A 19452-nucleotide genomic window follows, 5' to 3' on the forward strand; every position below is an offset into this window, starting at 1 on the left:
AAAACCTCAGTTTACATTGGCGACATGTTCAGAAATGCCTCCAAAATATCTGGAGAAATTGCAGAGAGCCACGTCAAATAACATAAATACTCATCATAAACTTTGATGAAAGATACATGTTTTACATAGAATTAAAGATACACTTGTTCTTAATGCAACCGCTGTGTCAGATTTCAAAAAGCTTTACGGCAAAAGCACAATATTCAATAATCTGAGAACAGCGTTCAGCCACAAAAGGAAGCCAGTTACCTGCCAAATTGTGCAGTCAACAAAACTCATAAAAAGCATTATATATCTTCACTTACCTTTGCTGATCTTCGTCGGAATGCACTCCCAGGACTCCCACAAGAAATGTTTGTTTTATTCGGTAATGTCCATCATTTATGTCCAAATAGGTATTTTTGTTAGCGTGTTTGGTAAACAAATCCAAAGTCAGGAAGCGCGTTCACTAAAAGCAGACGAAATGTCAAAAAGTTCCGTAACAGTCAGTAGAAACATGTCAAACGATGTATTGAATATATCTTTAGGTTCCGTATTTCACTGAAAGAATAAATGTTTTGTTTGAGATGATAGGTCATTAATATGGTCGAATCCGGAAACTAAGGCTCGTATTTCTGTGTGTTATTATGTTATAATTAAGTCTATGATTTGATAGAGCAGTCTGACTGAGCGATGGTGGGCACCAGCACGCTCGTAAGCATTCATTCAAACAGCACTTTCGTGCGTTTTGCCAGCAGCTCTGCTGTTTATGAATTCAAGCCTATCAACTCCCGAGATTAGGCTGGTGTAACCGATGTGAAATGGCTAGTTAGTTAGCGGGGTGCGCGCTAATAGCGTTTCAAACGTCACTCGCTCTGAGACTTGGAGTGATTGTTTCCCTTGCTCTGCATGGGTAATGCTGCTTCGAGGGTGGCTGTTGTCGATGTGTTCCTGGTTCGAGCCCAGGTAGCGGCGAGGATAGGGATGGAAGCTATACTGTTACACTGGCAATACTAAAGTGCCTATAAGAACATCCAATAGTCAAAGGTTAATGAAATACAAATGGTATAGAGAGAAATAGTCCTATAATTCCTATAATAACTACAACCTAAAACTTCTTACCTGGGAATATTGAAGACTCGTTAAAAGGAACCACCAGCTTTCATATGTTCTCATGTTCTGAGCAAGGGACTTAAACGTCAGCTTTCTTACATGGCACATATTGCACTTTTACTTTCTTCTCCGACACTTTGTTTTTGCATTATTTAAACCAAATTGAACATGTTTCATTATTTATTTGAGGTTAAATTGATTTTATTGATGTATTATATTAAGTTAAAATAAGTGTTCATTCAGTATTGTTGTAATTATTACAAATAAATAAAAATCGGCCGATTAATCGGTATCTGCGTTGAAAAACCCTAATTCGGTCGACCTCTACTCAATACTGCCCCTGCAGCCATAGGAAGTTAATCAACATCCACGTCTTCGGCGACCGGGGAACAGTGGGTTAACTGCCTTGCTAAGGGGCAGAACGACAGATTTGTACCTTGTCAGCTTGGGGATTCGATCCAGCAACCTTGAGGTTACTGGCCCAATGCTCTAACCTGTCCATGAGTTGTCATCGTCTATAATGTTCTGTATTATTTCATGTTTTGTGTTGACCGCAGGAGGATAACGGCTTCGTTAGCAGCAGCTAATGGGGATCCTAACAAAATACTAAAAGTGACTCACCAGCAGACTGAGGATTGCACAGCTATGAAGCAACAGGCTGGCAGAAGTACAGTACATCATCCTGGCAGGCCCTAAAAACTGGCACGACTCAACCACTTTACTAACTTCGGGCCCTCTACAGGCACACCAGGACCAGCCCAATGACATCATGACCATCACTACAGCACTATTAACACATGCATCCTCACCTACCTTAGCCTAGGGGCCAGTCGGTTTCTGCTCTCTTGCCAACTCCTTATGGGATTGTTGGGATGACTGAAAGGCTGACACCCAGGTTACTGCTCCCTGGCATGTACACAACATTACAAACGGTCATCCAATGACAAATCATACTCCTATTGAGAAACCTTCAAGCCAAATAGAATATGGGACTAATAATGATCTGTCATCAGATAGGTGTGGTGTCATAATATTATGAGGAACTGTTTGTTTGTGTGTGCATGTGTATATACACACACACACACACACACACACACACACACACACACACACACACGTGTGTCTTCAGAGGCATGTAGGCCAGCTCTGATAAGAGACCCATGTTTTATCACCCGTTCAATCATCACAGGAAACAGTCTGTTTGGAGCGCCCCTCTGTGCTGTGATGCACGTGCATAGCCAATCCAATAGCGTTCACACACACTGCAGGCTGTTTATGGCTTTCAACACCAGGAATTGGCCTGGAGGCCATACTTGACATGAAATGCGATCCAACGACAGACAGAGCTTGTGTGTGTGTGAGTTAGGGAACTCATTCAGGCAGCAGCAAGACAAACAGAATAAACCAAAAGGATGGGACATTTTTGGGAATCCTCTTAACTATACATTAGGCTCATTAAAACAGATAAAGCCAGCTCTCTCAGCAAAACTGACATTTACAAATAGGTGTCTGCAGTGGTGTAGACATGTTGCAAATCAACTATGTGATGTTTCACAGACGTTTGAATATTCCATATACAGAAACATGGCAGTGTCAGTGATAAAACTGGACGGGAGAAGACAAGTATTCCTCAACGTGTGGGCAAATAGAGTAGGAGGGAATATCTATAAAATCACTAATACCATTCATATCCCACTGTCAATACCACTACCACTATACCAGTAGCAAAACACTGGTTTGGACCAGTGTAGGTGAATCAATAATCCTACACTAAAATATAAAATCTCTCAACCATTTCACTGCTTCTCAATGAAAAATGACATTGTGAGTGTGTGTGTGTGGTCTGGTTGGTTGTAAACTGATTTCCCAGATCCCTAATCAGACTAGACTAATATTTGCTAGAACACACACACACACACACACACACATACAGTTGAAGTCGGAATTTTACATACACCTTCGCCAAATACATTTAAACTCAGTTTCACAAATCCTGACATTTAATCCTCGTAAAAATGCCCCGTCTTAGGTCAGTTAGGATCACCACTTTATTTTAAGAATGTGAAATGTCAGAATAATAGTAGAGACAATGATTTATTTCAGCTTTTATTTCTTTCATCACATTCCCAGTGGGTCAGAAGTTTACATACTAATTGAGTGTATTTGGTAGCATTGCCTTTAAATTCTTTAACTTGGGTCAAACGTTTCAGGTAGCCTTCCACAAGCTTCCCACAATAAGTTGGGTGAATTTTGGCCCATTCCTCCTGACAGAGCTGGTGTCACTGAGTCAGGTTTGTAGGCCTCCTTGCTCGCACATGCTTTTTCAGTTCTGCCCACAAAGTTTCTACAGGATTGAAGTCAGTGCTTTGTGATGGCCACTTTAATACCTCGACTTTGATGTCATTCTGCCACAACTTTGGAAGTATGCTTGGGGTCATTGTCCATTTGGAAGACACATTTGCGACCAAGCTTTAACGTCCTGGCTGATGTCTTGAGATGTTGCTTCAATATATCCACAATTTATAAAATAAACCTCCAATTGACTCAAATTATGTAAATTAGCCTATCAGAAGCTGCTAAAGCCATGACATCATTTTCAGGAATGTTCCAAGCTGTTTAAAGGCACAGTCAACTTAGTGTATGTAAACTTCTGACCCACTGAAATTGTGATAGATTATTTCACTGTGTCTGTAAACAATTGTTAGAAAAATGACTTGTGTCATGCACAAAGTAGATGTGCTAACCGACTTGCCAAAACTATAGTTTGTTAACAAGAAATTTGTGGAGTGGTTGAAAAACGAGTTAAGGATTCCAACCTAAGTGTATGTAAACTTCCGACTTCAACTGTATATATAAAATTGTTTGCTTTCTTTGACATTCAGAGGCTGAGCTACAACCTAAAAAAGAGAGACTTTGCTTGGGAAGTTAACTGTCACTATCAATTGACTAAGCCATTCACTTTCTGTACAATAGAAGATGTTTAAACCCAGACAGCTTTAAGAGAAACACTTGTGACCTTCTCTCATTGGGTTAAACCACAGAAGAATAGTAGCCAGCAGTTAACCTGTTTGGGGTGCAAGCCCGACCTCGGACCGAAAATGACAACAGCTGCAGAGCGCGAAATTCAAAATCTATTTTTTAAAAATATTTAACTTTTACACATTAACAAGTCCAATACAGCATTTGAAAGATAAACATCTTGTCAATCCAGCCAACATGTCCGATTTTTTAAATGTTTTACAGAGAAAACACCACATATATTTATGTTAGCTCACCACCAAATACAAAAGTGGACAGACACGTATGAATTATGATTATGAAGTATGAATTATGATTGAAGTAGCATGCACAACCAACCGAAATAAACTAAAACCAACCTAAAGAGCCCAGAAAAAACGACCTCAGATGACAGTCATATAACATGTTACACAATAAATCTATGTTTTGTTCATAAAAAGTGCATATTTTAGCTATAAATCTGTTTTACATTGATGCTACCCAAAAATGCTAATACATAGCTACAGTCTGAATCCAGCCGGGAGTAGCCAGAGAAAATACATACACCAACGTCGGCTACTAATTACACCTCATAAAACATTTCAGAAAAACATATGGTGGATAACTAATGAAAGACAGATATCTTGTGAATACAGACAACATTTCCGATTTTTGAAGTGTTTTACAGCGAAAACACAATATATCGTTATATTAGCTAACATCATAAGCTAGCATAAGGCAGCATTGATTCTAGTCAAGCGCTAGCCTAGCATAGTTAGCAGCGTTAGCATTCAACAGTTCGACATATATATGAAAAAGCATCCCAAATTGGGTCTTATCTTTCTTGGTACTCCATCAGAATGTTGTAACGGGGTCCAATGTCCAGTAGAGTCTTTAGTTGGGTTCCAGAACGAATTATTTCCCTCTTTGGTTAGCTAGCACGGTAGCATTGCTGCGCCAGAAAGCGTTTCTTCAAAAAATTCTTCCGTCGTTTCACATCTAAAGTCCAGAATAAATTGCAATAATATAATTAAAGTATATTGAAAAAACCTACTTTAGGATGATTTTGTGACATGTAGCAAATAATATCGTAGTCAGGCATCATATTCAACGTTACCTACCTTGTTCCAGAAGCCGAGATCAAATTATCCTTCGCGCCCGGATTTTTATTTTAACTGCGCAGCTCTCACAATAAGTTCTGTTATTCAGTCCAGGGACGAGATATTCGACTCCTTTCAATTCTCACTTCCGCATTACAGTCTGACGTACGCCTCTGACGTGTTAATATGGTCCCAAGTCAAATGGCCTTTTATAGAGAAGGTCTTAAAGAGACACATCGCATTTTGGGAAACTCAATTCGGCTGGGAAAATGGCTGTAAAAATATTTCTGTTCGACTTAGAGAAACAATTCAAACCTTTTTAGAAACTACAGACTGTTATCTATCCAACAGTAGTAAATATATGCATATTGGAAAATAAAAAGTTTCTTAGGAGGCCGTTTGAAAATGTGCACACATTTTCCAGTTTTTTCAATATTCAGCGTGCAGCCCAAACAGGTTAAATCTTACATTTTTTCTGCATTGGTAGGCCTACTCTGTCTGGGGTGGAAAGGTAGGGGACAGTTTCGTTGCAAACAAGGCACACTAATTTGGCATTGGAGAAATATGGTCAGTCCCTGGATGGGAGACCAGATAATGCTGGAAGTGGTGTTGGGGGTCCAGGAGGAGGCACCCTTTCCTCCTCATGTCCCAATGTAGTGATCCCCACTACATGTCCCAATGTAGTGATTGGGGACATTGCCCTGTGTAGGGTGCTGTCTTTCGGATGGGACGTTAAACGGGTGTCCTGACTCTCTGTGGTCACTAAAGATCCCATGGCAATTGACGTAAGAGTAGGGGTGTTAACCCCGTTGTCTTGGCTAAATTCCCAATCTGGCCTTGATACCATCATGGTCACCTAATAATCCCCAGTTTATAATTGGCTCATTCATCCCCCCTCTCCCCTGTAACTATTCCCCAGGTCATTGCTGTAAATGAAAATGGTGTTCCCAGTCAACTTACCGGGTGAAATAAGACAGACCCATCTTTGTTAATTCTTGGCCTGTAATTCCAGTAATGTGTGTGGTATTAAAAAAGATTCTGCTAATATGTAAAATGACAGAATTGCATGAAATGTTTTTAAAAAGGCAATTTCTCAGACCTGCAAATACAATGATAGCGCAAAGGGCTGAATCTATCAAAATTCCTGCGTTGCCATGTAATGCTTAGAGAATGAAAAACTGTTTCTAAAACAGCATATCTAAGGCTCTGATCTGTCCAATAAGTGATGGGAAACGGTAGACATATTCTCTGCTATCCACTTTGTTTAATTATTATTTTGTGTATAGGGGATGGTTTTTATTTATTATTTAACCTTTAATAAACTAGGCAAGTCAGTTAAGAACAAATTCTTATTCACAATGACGACCTACTCCGGCCAAACCCCGATGACGCTGGGCCAACTGGGAGTCCCATAGGGCAGCGCGCAATCATGGTCGGATGTGACATAGCCTGGATTCTAACCAGGTACTATAGTGACGCCTCTTGCACTGAGATGCAGTGTCTTAAACCGCTGTGCCGCTCGGGAGCAGGCAGGGTCAATGGTATTGTTTTTTATTTAAAAAAAATGTAAGCTTTTACGGAGGGTTTAGGTAAAATATATTTTGTTGGGCCTCCCGGGTGGCGCAGTGGTCTAGGGCACTGCATCGCAGCGCTAGCTGTGCCACCAGAGTCTCTGGGTTCGCGCCCAGGCTCTGTCGCAGCCGGCCGCGACCGGGAGATCCGTGGGGCGACGCACAATTGGCCTAGCGTCGTCCGGGTTAGGGAGGGTTTGGCCGGTAGGGATATCCTTGTCTCATCGCGCTCCAGCGACCCCTCTGGCGGGCTGGGCGCTGTGCGCGCTAACCAAGGGGGGCGGGTGCACGGTGTTTCCTCCGACACATTGGTGCGGCTGGCTTCCGGGTTGGAGGCGCGCTGTGTTAATTAAGAAGCAGTGCGGCTTGGTTGGGTTGTGCTTCGGAGGACGCATGGCTTTCGACCTTCGTCTCTCCCAAGCCCGTACGGGAGTTGTAGCGATGAGACAAGATAGTAATTACTAGCGATTGGATACCACGAAAATTGGGGAGAAAAGGGGGTAAAAATGTATTTAAAATATATATATATATTTTATATATATATATTTTGTTGAAGGGAAGGCCATCCATTTCAGAGATGTCCGATTGTCTCCATGTAACCCTTATTATAAATAATGTTCACTCCCTTAGCGAGCTCAACTAATTTCCCCTAACCTGAGCATCATCTTCTGTCTCAGTAGTCAGTACTATTCCACCAACAGAGAGGAGGAACATGACTCCAGTTATAATGAAATGTACTAGTTCTTTCCAGCAAAAACTCCATTGCTATTTGTTATGCACACCATTCGTTTTCCCAGTCGATGAGTCAGTCGCCACCCCCTGATATTCTGTATGGTTACAGAGCCCCATCTCTTTCCAGTCAGTCATTCCTCCTAGTCTAAGTAGATGAACTGGTTGTAGGCCTTGTTATTCAGACAGATGACAGGGCAGCGGTGGTACCAAGTTATGAGTAGATACCACCCTGTCGGAGTGTAACAGGTTATGAGTGGCCTAGCCTGAAGCATGTCAGAGAGCAGGTATGAAGTGGAGGGAGGGACAGGACTGTGACATCAACGACCCAAAACAACACAGAAAGGGCTGGGTGGGAGCTGGCTGGGGCACATCAGATAATTTACCAGAGAAGAGCAGGCCGTTTATGGCCAAAAGAGGAACTTATGGGTAAGTCAGACAGGATGGATACACGTTACCTAGTTACTACCCTGCACTTAAAGCAACAGAAAGGGGATACAGCTTTTTTAATGTAGCGAGTGAGCTGAAATATTTATCTTCTTTGGGAAAAGAACAGTCATTTCCTTTTAGAGGGAGAGACGGTATCTACTAATCTGTTACAGAAGTATGTTTTCTCCTAGAGACAAACACAAGTACCCGGCACAGCCAGAAGAGGACTGGCCACCCCTCATAGCCTGGTTCCTCTCTAGGTGTCTTCCTAAGTTTTGGCCTTTCTAGGGAGTTTTTCCTAGCCACCGTGCTTCTACACCTGCATTGCTTGCTGTTTGGGGTTTTAGGCTGGGTTTCTGTACAGCACTTCGAGATATTAGCTGATGTACGAAGGGCTATATAAAATAAACTTGATTTGAATTAGGGTGTTGAAAACGAGATGAAGCTATGATGCAACATAAAATGAATAGTTTATTTGTTGTGTTTCTATCTGTTCCCATTCAAATATACCATGAATAAATCAAATAGATAGGGCATCTTAGTGTTTACCTGTACAGTCTTCTTGATTCTGTGGGAGGGACCAGGGTATTCAGGGGAATACAAGTCTGTCAGGAAGAGGGAATTGATCAGTGTAGACTTCCCCAAACCAGATTCACCTAGAGAAGGGGGAGGGGGGAGAAAGAAAAGAGAGGGGTAGAAAGATTACATTTCAAGAGGTGTATTTCACACTGTTTTTCTAATCCTTGTTTACACCAGACCGAGTGGCAACATGACACCAATCTCCAGATGCCCTCCCAATGTTTAGAATTCTTTAAATGTTTCACATTAAAAAAAAAAATCAACAGGAAATAAATCAATTTGAGCTGCCTCAAGTGATGTAACAAGCATTAAGTCAAGTCAAGTTTTATTATTAGTCATATCTGAAGGATACACATGGTATACACCATCCAACGAAATGCTTACTTGCAGGTTCCTTCTTGATGCAACAATAAGAAATAAAAGATAATACAAACAAAGTAAATGGCTCAGTAGAATAGAATAAACATTTTATCATAAGTATTATACAGGAAGGCACGATTTATAGTCCAATATTTACACTTGTAAATTGTGCAGTGTTTAAATGTAATATGCGATGGAGAGAAGGAGAGAGACAGGCGAGGGAGGGAGGGAGGGCTGAATATCTTTTCTCCCAGTCAAATTATTTTCCTGTCTGCATTTCAGGAATCTAATCAGGGATTCTTCTGATGAGGGAAGCCTGGGGACGGCAAAGTCATCATACTGTTACAGTGACTAAGTCTAACCACAAAAAATGTAGGGAATTTGTCTTGGATACAATAACGGTTCAACTTCATTTTGTGTCTCCCTTTCCAAGATGCTGTATATTGAGACTATATCCAACCTTTTTCCATGATTTTAATTGACAGTGTATTTCAATGAACATTCACAAATATTCGTTCCATAGTACTCTCATTTAATAACATGCTCTGGAATTTGTATATGGGCTACATTTTCCTTCAACGTCTTTGTCAGATTTTCAGAGAACAATCCCAGGTCCCTCCTTATGTCTGGGTAACCCAACGCCATCAACAGTATACATAGCAACGGTTGGCATGGGGACGGGGGCAATGAGAGCGGCTGAACAATGGGAGCTGTGTGATGAAGGGGGCGGGTCTGGAGTCACATGCTGGGCTGGCACAGGACCGCATCACACTGCTGCTGCGTGCACCAACCGTGCTGCCCCTGCCCTGCGTTTTTCCTGACCTTTAGTAGAGTGGTTAGGCCCAGCCTCCAACAACAACTCACTACTGCCAATTAACCAGCTACTTAACACTTGTGTGCAGGGAAAGAGAGTGAGAGCAAGAAAGAGGCAGAGATGGAGAGAGCAAGAGAGACACCACACAAAGGAGAGCACTCTTTCGCTCTCCATCCCTCAAAGAAGCTCGCTCAATGCACTCTTTCACATGGTAAATGTTTTCTGCAAGGGCTACAGCCACACTGACCTCACAATAACATAACTGTTTTAGCGGTTGGGCTGTTGAGGAACAACGTGGATATGATCATCTATGTGGATATTTCTTCAGGACGGAAGTCAGGATTTAGGGCTTACTCCCCTCACAGAGCTGGCTGGAGAATGATGGAAGGTGGGGAGGGGACGTGTTGCGGTCTTGTGAAAACAGCGGGCTGAAATATGCCTGTCTTGAAAATGTCAGCTTGCATTAGGGAAACCATAAGCTGACAGAATGGCAGACCCAAGCGGATTCACCCTTCAGTGTCTGTGAAGCTGGTCCAATACAAATTCAGATCCAGCAGCATTGATGGGCAGAGAGAATGGAAGCTTAGCTCTATGGCCACATAGAAGACAGGAGCCAGAACACGACACATCTCTCTGGGTGGGAGGATGGAGTGAGGGATAGAGAGAAGGAAGGGGACGGATGGAGCAAAGAGGGGGATGGCGGGATACCAGAGAGCAAGTTGTCTATTCAGACTTCAGAGCTGGGTCTGCTTGTTTTCTGAGGAGAGAGAGGGAGGGAGTGATACATGAAGAAAGGATGGGAAAGAGGGTGGGGGGGGGGTCAAAGCTGATATAAGCTATTCAGAGCTTGAGTTGCAGAATTTGTTTGCGGAGTAGGCCTCAGAGAAAGGCCTCTTAAATCCCTATGGCCATGGACATGAATTGGGATTTCCCTACACTGGGCTATAGCTGGGGCCTGGGAAGGGATCTCCCTGCACTGGGATGGGATCATCTGAAGTGGTCTGATGACAGGGAAAACCGGAGAGCAGTTAGCATGGATGCTACTGTTGTAGCCTAACCCCCAACTCAAAATGTGTCATCGTTTGAAAACCAGTCAATTTATTATCTATCTACAAAGGGCAATGGAATAGACTTAGCCTTGAAGCACTGCAGTGTGTGTAACGATGTGACAGAGATGACACATTAACAGCATTAGGTGAAGCCTCTGATTGTACAGCTAGAACTGGATGCTATGCTGGTTTATGTGACCTGGACCTAGAAATTAGCATTCAAGTGCCACCAGACCAGAGCATGACCATGGCCCTGGCCCCCCTCTCAGTGCAGCCCTGCCTGGCCCATCCCCGCCAGTGGCACTCCTTGGTCAGCAACCAACCCAGCCAGCAGCACACTTCCTTTAAAGGAAATTTCCAGCAGCTGTGTCAACCATGGAGGCTTATTCAGAGGAACTTCACCCTGCTCTGCATGCATGGAGAGAGGAGCTTCCTGGGGCGGGGGAAGCAGGAAAACGTTTGGATTGCAGAGAGGGAGAGGAGACAGTTTGTTAGTTCATTTGACGGCGCTGCCTTCTACTGCAGTGACACGGGACAGAAAATACACTGACTGCTGAAATGAAAAGTGCTTCTGTTCAGAAACTGGCTGAGGTAACCCTGCTTTCACTGTATTTAACGTTCAGGTAAAGTATGTCTCAGATGATCGCGCGTGAGTGTGTGTGTGTTGAAAAAGGGGATTTCCCCTTCAAATAAGGAACAGGAAAAAAGACGATAAAACTTTATAAGTCTGGCTAGCACGTGACAATACTCTTTAAATATCTTCTGGCAAACCCATCAATTTCCTCTAACGAGTCAGCGTGCAAGTCAAATCCTACTTGTTTGTCGGGGACATAGTTTCCAGAGAAGATAAATACTAAAATGAATTAAAAAGTGTGTCAGCGAAGGGCAACCACAATGAGCTGAACTACGGCTGCCTGCGGTGCAGTAGCCATTCTGGCCAAGATCAAGGTCAAACATTGTAAATCATTAGCAAATATTGACTTTTACCGATGGATGCAAACATCTGACTGCTGTGGCCCACTTTCACTGACTTGGGCTGCTGACAATCAGTTCTGCCCAAGAGAGCCTAAAGCATGCTTGCTTTCCAGTCAAAACAGTTCACACATATATTATGACAATTTCGTGACGTTTTTGTTCATTTTAGTGTTCGGCAGTTTTTTGGGGGGCTGTTCGTGCACACAACTTTTTCACTTGAGGCAAGTCGAAGTTCGGTAGCCGAAATCTATGCCTCTTCGTTGGTGATTGGTCAATAGTACTACTCCTAGGAGTAGGAACTATGGACGGGACTCTTCAATTAAATGCTTGTTGTCATTCAACGAGAGACTGGTTTTCATGCGCTTTTTTTCCACTTGAGAAATACTGCAACAAACATCTGATGTAAAATTGCTCAACTAAGACCTCCCCTAAAAAAGTCCAAATTTAATTACAGATTCTCTTCTTTTACCCCCCTTTCTCCCAAATTTCGTGATGTCCAATTGGTAGTTACAGTCTTGTCTCATCGCTGCAACTCCCATATGGACTTGGGAGAGGCGAAGGTCAAGAGCCATGCATCCTCAGAAACACGACCCTGCCAAGCCGCACTGCTTCTTGACACACTGCTCGCTTAACCCGGAAGCCAGCCGCACCAATGTGTGGGCGGAAACACTGTCCAGCTGGCGACCGAAGTCAGCTTGCAGGCACCACAAGGAGTCGCTAGAGTGTAATGGGACGAGGAAATCCCGGCCGGCCAAACCCTCCCCTAAACCTAGACGACGCAGGGCCAATTGTGCACCACCACACAGGTCTCCCGGTCATGGCCAGCTGTGACACAGCCTTGGATTCAACCCTGGGCTGTAGTGCCTTAGACCGCTGCGCCACTTGGGAGGCCTAATTATAGATGTCTTGATTTATCTTTGATTCATTTTGAATATTTTGAGGAAGTGTATACTGGCCGTTGTTAATACGGCATCTCAAGAGGGACAAAAAGTACGATTGCCGCTTTTCTAATTTTTCAAGCAAGAGGTCTTTTAAAGAAGTATGCGAGACGTTCGCGTCATCTTGCAGAGTTCTGCTAGGAGCAAATTAAACCTAGTATACGGGCACCTTTAAAATACTTTGGCACACTTCACATTGCAACCAGGGCCATTACATGAGTTCTCTGGTAATTAAGAAACACACCCCACATAGCAGCAGAGAGTAAACAACATTCACTACTATCAGACGATGCATCTCCTACAGCATGACATGAGCTCAGCTTCAATTACCCTGCCATTCTAATTACATGCTCCAGACAAAATTGAACCTATAACTGCCTTTTTCCTGCGAGCGCAGCAGAGGGGAAATTCCAGGGAGAGACCACTTGAATGCTTCTCAACTCTACTCAGACTGACAGCAGTGGGTCTGGAATAACAGGCAGGCATTCCCCCTCTTCTCCTCCTCCCTCGTTATTTCTCTTGCTCCCACTCTCCTGGCCCTGGGGCAGGTGGGCATGGGTTGACTCGACAGCCCGCGGCCAACCACAGGGCCAGAATATGACCTCACTAGGGTGTTCACAGCCATTTCCTGTACAACCAAGTTTGGTACAGTGCCTTCAGAAAGTATTCATACCCCTTGACTTATTCCACATTTTGTGGTGTTACAGCCCAAATTCAAAATGGATGACATTGCTTTTCTTTTTTTCCACTCACCTACACACAATACCCCATAATGACAACATGAAAACATGTTTTTAGAAATGTGTGCAAATTTATTGAAAATGAAATGGAGAAATCTTATTCAAACCCCTCAGTGAATAAATGTTAGTCACCTTTGGCAACAATTACAGCTGTGAGTCTTACAGGGTAAGTCTAAGAGCTTTACACACCTGGATTGTAGAATATTTGCACATTATTCAATTTTCAAGTTCTGTCAAGTTGATTGTTGATCATTGCTAGACAGCCATTTTCAAGTCTGGCCATTGATTGTCAAGCCGATTTCAGTCAAAACTGTACAACGTTCACTGTCGTCTTGCTAAGCAACTCCAGCGTATATTTGGCCTTGTGTTTTATGTTATTGTCCAGCTGAAAGGTGAATTTGTCTCCCAGTGTCGGTTGGAAAGCAGACAACCAGGTTTTCCTCGGATTTTGCCTGTGTTTAGCTCTATTGTTTCATTTTATCCTAAAAAAACTCCCTAGTCCTTGCCGATGACAAACACACCCATAACATGATGCAGTCACCACTATGCTTGAAAATATGAAGTGTTACTCAGTGATGTGTTGTGTTTGCCCTAAACATAACGCTATCTATTCAGGACATAAGGTTCAGGCATCCTTCTTTTTACTCTGTCATTTAGTTTTCTTTTCCAAATTTTTTGCAGTTTTATTTCAGTGCCTTATTGCAAACAGGCATCCTTTTATGGACTGTCAATTAGGAGGTTAGTATTGTGGAGTAACTACAATGTTTTTGATTCATCATCAGTTTTATCCCATCACAGCAACTCTGTTTTAAAGTCACCATTGGCCTAATGGTGAAATCCCTGAGCGGTTTCCTTCGTTTGGAAGGACGCCTGTATCTTTGTAGTGACTGGGTGTATTGATACACAATCCAAAGTGTAATTAATAACTGCATCATTTCCAAAGGGATATTTAATGTCTTTTTTTTGTCTTTCTTTTTTCCCCTCTTCCAAATAGGTACCATTCTTTGCGAGGCATTGGAAAACCTCCCTGGTCTTTGTGGTAAAATGTGTTTGAAATTCACTGCTCTATTGACAGACCTTACAGACAATTGAATATGTGGGGTACAGAGATGAGGTAGTCATTCATACAGTTGAAATCGGAAGTTTACATACACTTAGGTTGGAGTCATTAAAACTCGTTTTTCAACCATTCCACAAATTTCTTGTTAACAAACTATAATTTTGGCAAGTCGGTTAGGACATCTACTTTGTGCATTACACAAGTCATCTTTCCAACAATTGTTTACAGACAGATTATTTCACTTAAAATGCAGGGGCAGAAGTTTACATAAACTAAATTCACTGTGCCTTTAAAAAGCTTGGAAAATTCCAGAAAATGATGTCATGGCTTTAGAAGCTTCAGATAAATGATGTCAATTAGCTTGAGTCAATAGGAGGTGTACCTGTGGATGTAATTCAAGGCCTACCTTCAAACTCAGTGCCTCTTCGCTTGACATCATGGGAAAATCTAAAGAAATCAGCCAAGATCTCAGAAAAACAATTGTAGACCTCCACAAGATGCTGGAGGAAACAGGTACAAAAGTATCTATATCCACAGTAAAACAAGTCCTATATCGACATAACCTGAAAGGCCACTCAGCAAAAACTGCCATAAAAAAGCCAGACTACGGTTTGCAACTGCACATGGGGACAAAGATTGTACTTTTGGAGAAATGTCCTCTGGTCTGATGAAAGAAAAATAGAACTGTTTGTCCATAATGACAAGAGGTCGACCGATTAATCGGAATGGCCGATTAATCAGGGTCGATTTCAAGTTTTCATAACAATCGGAAATCAGTATTTTTGGGCGCCGATTTGCCAATTTTTTTGTATTTTTTTACACCTTTATTTAATCTTTATTTAACTAAGTCAGTTAAGAACACATTCTTATTTTCAATGACGGCCTAGGAACGTTCTGCCTCATTCAGGAGCAGAACAATAGATTTTTAACCTTGTCAGCTCGGGGGATCCAATCTTGCAACCTTACAGTTAACTAGTCCAATGCTCTAACACTGATTACATTGCACTCCACGAGGAGCCTGCCTGTGCCGCGAATGCAGTAAGCTAAGGTAAATTGCTAGCTAGCATTAAACTTATCTTATAAAAAACAATCAATCAATGACTGTCATTGCTCCAATGTGTACTTAACCATAAACATCAATTTCATTCTTAAAATCAATACACAAGTATATATTTTTAAACCTGCATATTTAGCTAAAAGAAATCCAGGTTAGCAGGCAATATTAAACAGGTGAAATTGTCATTTCTCTTGCGTTCATTGCACGCATAGTCATGGTATATGCAACAGTTTGGGCCGCCTGGCTCTTTGCGAACTAATTTGCCCGAATTTTACGTAATTATGACATAACATTGAAGGTTGTGCAATGTAACAGGAATATTTAGACTCATGGATGCCACCCGTTAGATAAAATACGCAACGGAATAAAAGTTTTGTTTGAGGTGATAGTTTCCGGATTAGTCAAAGGTATATGGTTTAGAGAGAAATAGTCGACGCGTTATAATTCCTGTAATAACTTGCGGCTGAACTTGAAAGGGTTTCCTTCGTTATTTTACCGTTCATGTCTTCCATAGAGAATGTCTTGATCTACTTCAAATAAGGTCTGTGTTTCGTGCAGGCTTAAACCGCCTCGACGTTTTGATACCCGTGTAAATCTCACTAGGATAAGGTAACGTTTGTCAACATATTTTCATAAATCCACTCTACAAAAAAAATGATCTTCGCTTATATTTAGCCAATATTGATCAGAGTTACCTTGTCCTATGGATATCTACACAGTTAAAAAATTGGCAAGGTGGTGTAAGCCTACACGAAACACAGACCTTATTTTAAGTGAATCTAAAAATATCCTATGGAATAAATTAAGGAACCGCTTTTCAGATTTTGCTAGAAGGTGTCATGGGATGCACTTTGGTCGTCAATTCTTACCATGCCCATTATTAAAATAGGATTTCCTGCATATAGAAATTACAGTTTTTGTTTTCAACATTCATCACAGGTAACTTAAACTCTATTTTTATTCAAACAGTTGAGTATGTCTCCTAAGCAGACTCTTCAGTATCATTGTCACTTCAGAGCTGTGTGTGTGTGTATTTATGTATTATATTAAGTATTTAAAAAAGTGTTCATTGTTCATTCGGTATTGTTGCAATTGTCATTATTACAAAATGTGTGTGTGTGTGTGTATGATATATACACTGCTCAAAAAAATAAAGGGAACACTTAAACAACACAATGTAACTCCAAGTCAATCACACTTCTATGAAATCAAACCGTCCACTTAGGAAGCAACACTGATTGACAATACATTTCACATGCTGTTGTGCAAATGGAATAGACAAAAGGTGGAAATTATAGGCAATTAGCAAGACACCCCCAAAAAAGGATTGAATCTACAGGTGGTGACCACAGACAACTTCTCAGTTCCTATGCTTCTTGGCTGATGTTTTGGTCACTTTTGAATGCTGGCGTTGCTCTCACTCTAGTGGTAGCATGAGACGGAGTCTACAACCCACACAAGTGGCTCAGGTAGTGCAGTTCATCCAGGATGGCACATCAATGCGAGCTGTGGCAATAAGGTTTGCTGTGTCTGTCAGCGTAGTGTCCAGAGCATGGAGGCGCTACCAGGAGACAGGCCAGTACATCAGGAGACGTGGAGGAGGCCGTAGGAGGGCAACAACCCAGCAGTAGGACCGCTACCTCCGCCTTTGTGCAAGGAGGTGCACTGCCAGAGCCCTGCAAAATGACCTCCAGCAGGCCACAAATGTGCATGTGTCAGCATATGGTCTCACAAGGGGTCTGAGGATCTCATCTCGGTACCTAATGGCAGTCAGGCTACCTCTGGCGAGCACATGGAGGGCTGTGCGGCCCCACAAAGAAATGCTACCCCACACCATGACTGACCCACCGCCAAACCGGTCATGCTGGAGGATGTTGCAGGCAGCAGAACGTTCTCCACGGCGTCTCCAGACTCTGTCACATGTGCTCAGTGTGAACCTGCTTTCATCTGTGAAGAGCACAGGGCACCAGTGGCGAATTTGCCAATCTTGGTGGTCTCTGGCAAATGCCAAACGTCCTGCACGGTGCTGGGCTGTAAGCACAAACCCCACCTGGGGACATCGGACCCTCATACCACCCTCATGGAGTCTGTTTCTGACTGTTTGAGCAGACACATGCACATTTGTGGCCTGCTGGAGGTCATTTTGCAGGGCGCTGGCAGTGCACCTCCTTGCACAAAGGCGGAGGTAGCGGTCCTGCTGCTGGGTTGTTGCCCTCGTACGGCCTACCTCCACGTCTCCTGATGTACTGGCCTGTCTCCTGGTAGCGCCTCCATGCTCTGGACACTACGCTGACAGACACAGCAAACCTTTTTGCCACAGCTCGCATTGATGTGCCATCCTGGATGAACTGCACTACCTGAGCCACTTGTGTGGGTTGTAGACTCCGTCTCATGCTACCACTAGAGTGAGAGCGCCGCCAGCATTCAAAAGTGACCAAAACATCAGCCAGGAAGCATAGGAACTGAGAAGTTGTCTGTGGTCACCACCTGCAGAATCCCTCCTTTTTGGGGGTGTCTTGCTAATTGCCTATAATTTCCACCTTTTGTCTATTCCATTTGCACAACAGCACGTTAAATTTATTGTCAATCAGTGTTGCTTCCTAATTGGACAGTTTGATTTCACAGAAGTGTGATTGACTTGGAGTTACGTTGTGTTGTTTAAGTGTTCCCTTTATTTTTTTGAGCAGTGTATATATATATCTATAAAAACAAAACAAAAAAAATGTATGTATAAAATCGGCCGATTAATTGGTATCGGCTTTTTTTGTCCACCAATAATCGGTATCGGTGTTGAAAAATCATAATCGGTTGACCTCTAATAATGACCATTGTTATGTTTGGAGGAAAAAGGGGGAGGCTTGCAGGAAAAAGGGGGAGGCCTGCCACCCCCTGTAGGGGAGGGATTGGAGGGACTGGTGCACTTCACAAAAGATGGAATCATATGGGAGGGAAATTATATGGATATATTGAAGCAACATCAATCAGGAAGTTAAAGCTTGGTCGCAAATGGGTCTTCCAAATGGACAATGACCCCAAGCATAATTCCAAAGTTGTGGCAGAATGGCTTAAGAACAACAAAGTCAAGGTATTGGAGTGGCCATCATAAAGCACTGACCTCAATCCTATAGAAATAGCGTGTGCGAGCAAGGATGCCTACAAACCTGACTCAGTTACACCAGCTCTGGCAAGAGGAATGGGCCATAATTCACCCAACTGATTGTGGGAAGCTTGTGAAAGGCTACTCGAAACGTTTGACCCAAGTTCAAATTGTTTAAGGCAATGCTACCAAATACTAATTGAGTGTATGTAAACTTCTGACCCACTGGGAATGTGATGAAAGAAATAAAAGCTGAAATGAATCATTTTCTGCACTATTATTCTGACATTTCACATTCTTAAAATAAAAGTGGTGAGCCTAACTGCCCTAAGACAGGGAATATTTACTAGGACTAAATGTCAGGAATTGTGAAAATCTGAGTTTAAATGTATTTGGCTAAGGTGTATGTAAACTTCCGACTTCAACTGTACATGCAACTTATGTGAGTTGTTCAGCAACTTTTTGCTATAACAACAGGGTTGAATACGTATTGAGAAGACATTTCAGAATTATTCATTACATTTGTAAACATTACTAAAAGCATAATTCCAGTGACACAATCTCAATTTAATCCATTTAAAATTCAGGCTGTAGCAACAAAACGTGGGGGAAAAAAATCAGTGGTGTGAATACTTTCTGAAGGCACTGTACCTCTGGGCAGGACTTATGGAACAGAGAGGACGGAGTGGAGAATGGCAGGGATGTAGCGGTGCCTACACCCTGTGTCTCTTTCCCTCCATCCCTCTCTCTCTTCAGATGTTCAGGCTCCAACTCTGGCTGCATGAATGGAATTACAAGAAACCTTCCACCCACAATCCAAAAGGCACATTATACACACACACACACACACACACACACCTCGCAC

General features: G+C 42.5%; 1 protein-coding gene across 3 annotated transcripts in view; it reads right to left on the reverse strand.

Annotated features, from left to right (window-relative positions):
- Positions 1-19452, reverse strand: part of LOC129831018 (septin-7-like) — a 50822-nt gene that overhangs the window by 21887 nt on the left and 9483 nt on the right. For all 3 annotated transcript variants that reach the window (XM_055893993.1, XM_055893995.1, XM_055893994.1), the window contains one exon: positions 8468-8574. In XM_055893993.1, coding sequence (XP_055749968.1) covers positions 8468-8574 — 107 coding nt within the window. The remainder of the gene's footprint in view (positions 1-8467; positions 8575-19452) is intronic.

This window comes from Salvelinus fontinalis, chromosome 32, assembly GCF_029448725.1.
Source record: "Salvelinus fontinalis isolate EN_2023a chromosome 32, ASM2944872v1, whole genome shotgun sequence".
Classification (NCBI taxonomy): domain Eukaryota; kingdom Metazoa; phylum Chordata; class Actinopteri; order Salmoniformes; family Salmonidae; genus Salvelinus; species Salvelinus fontinalis.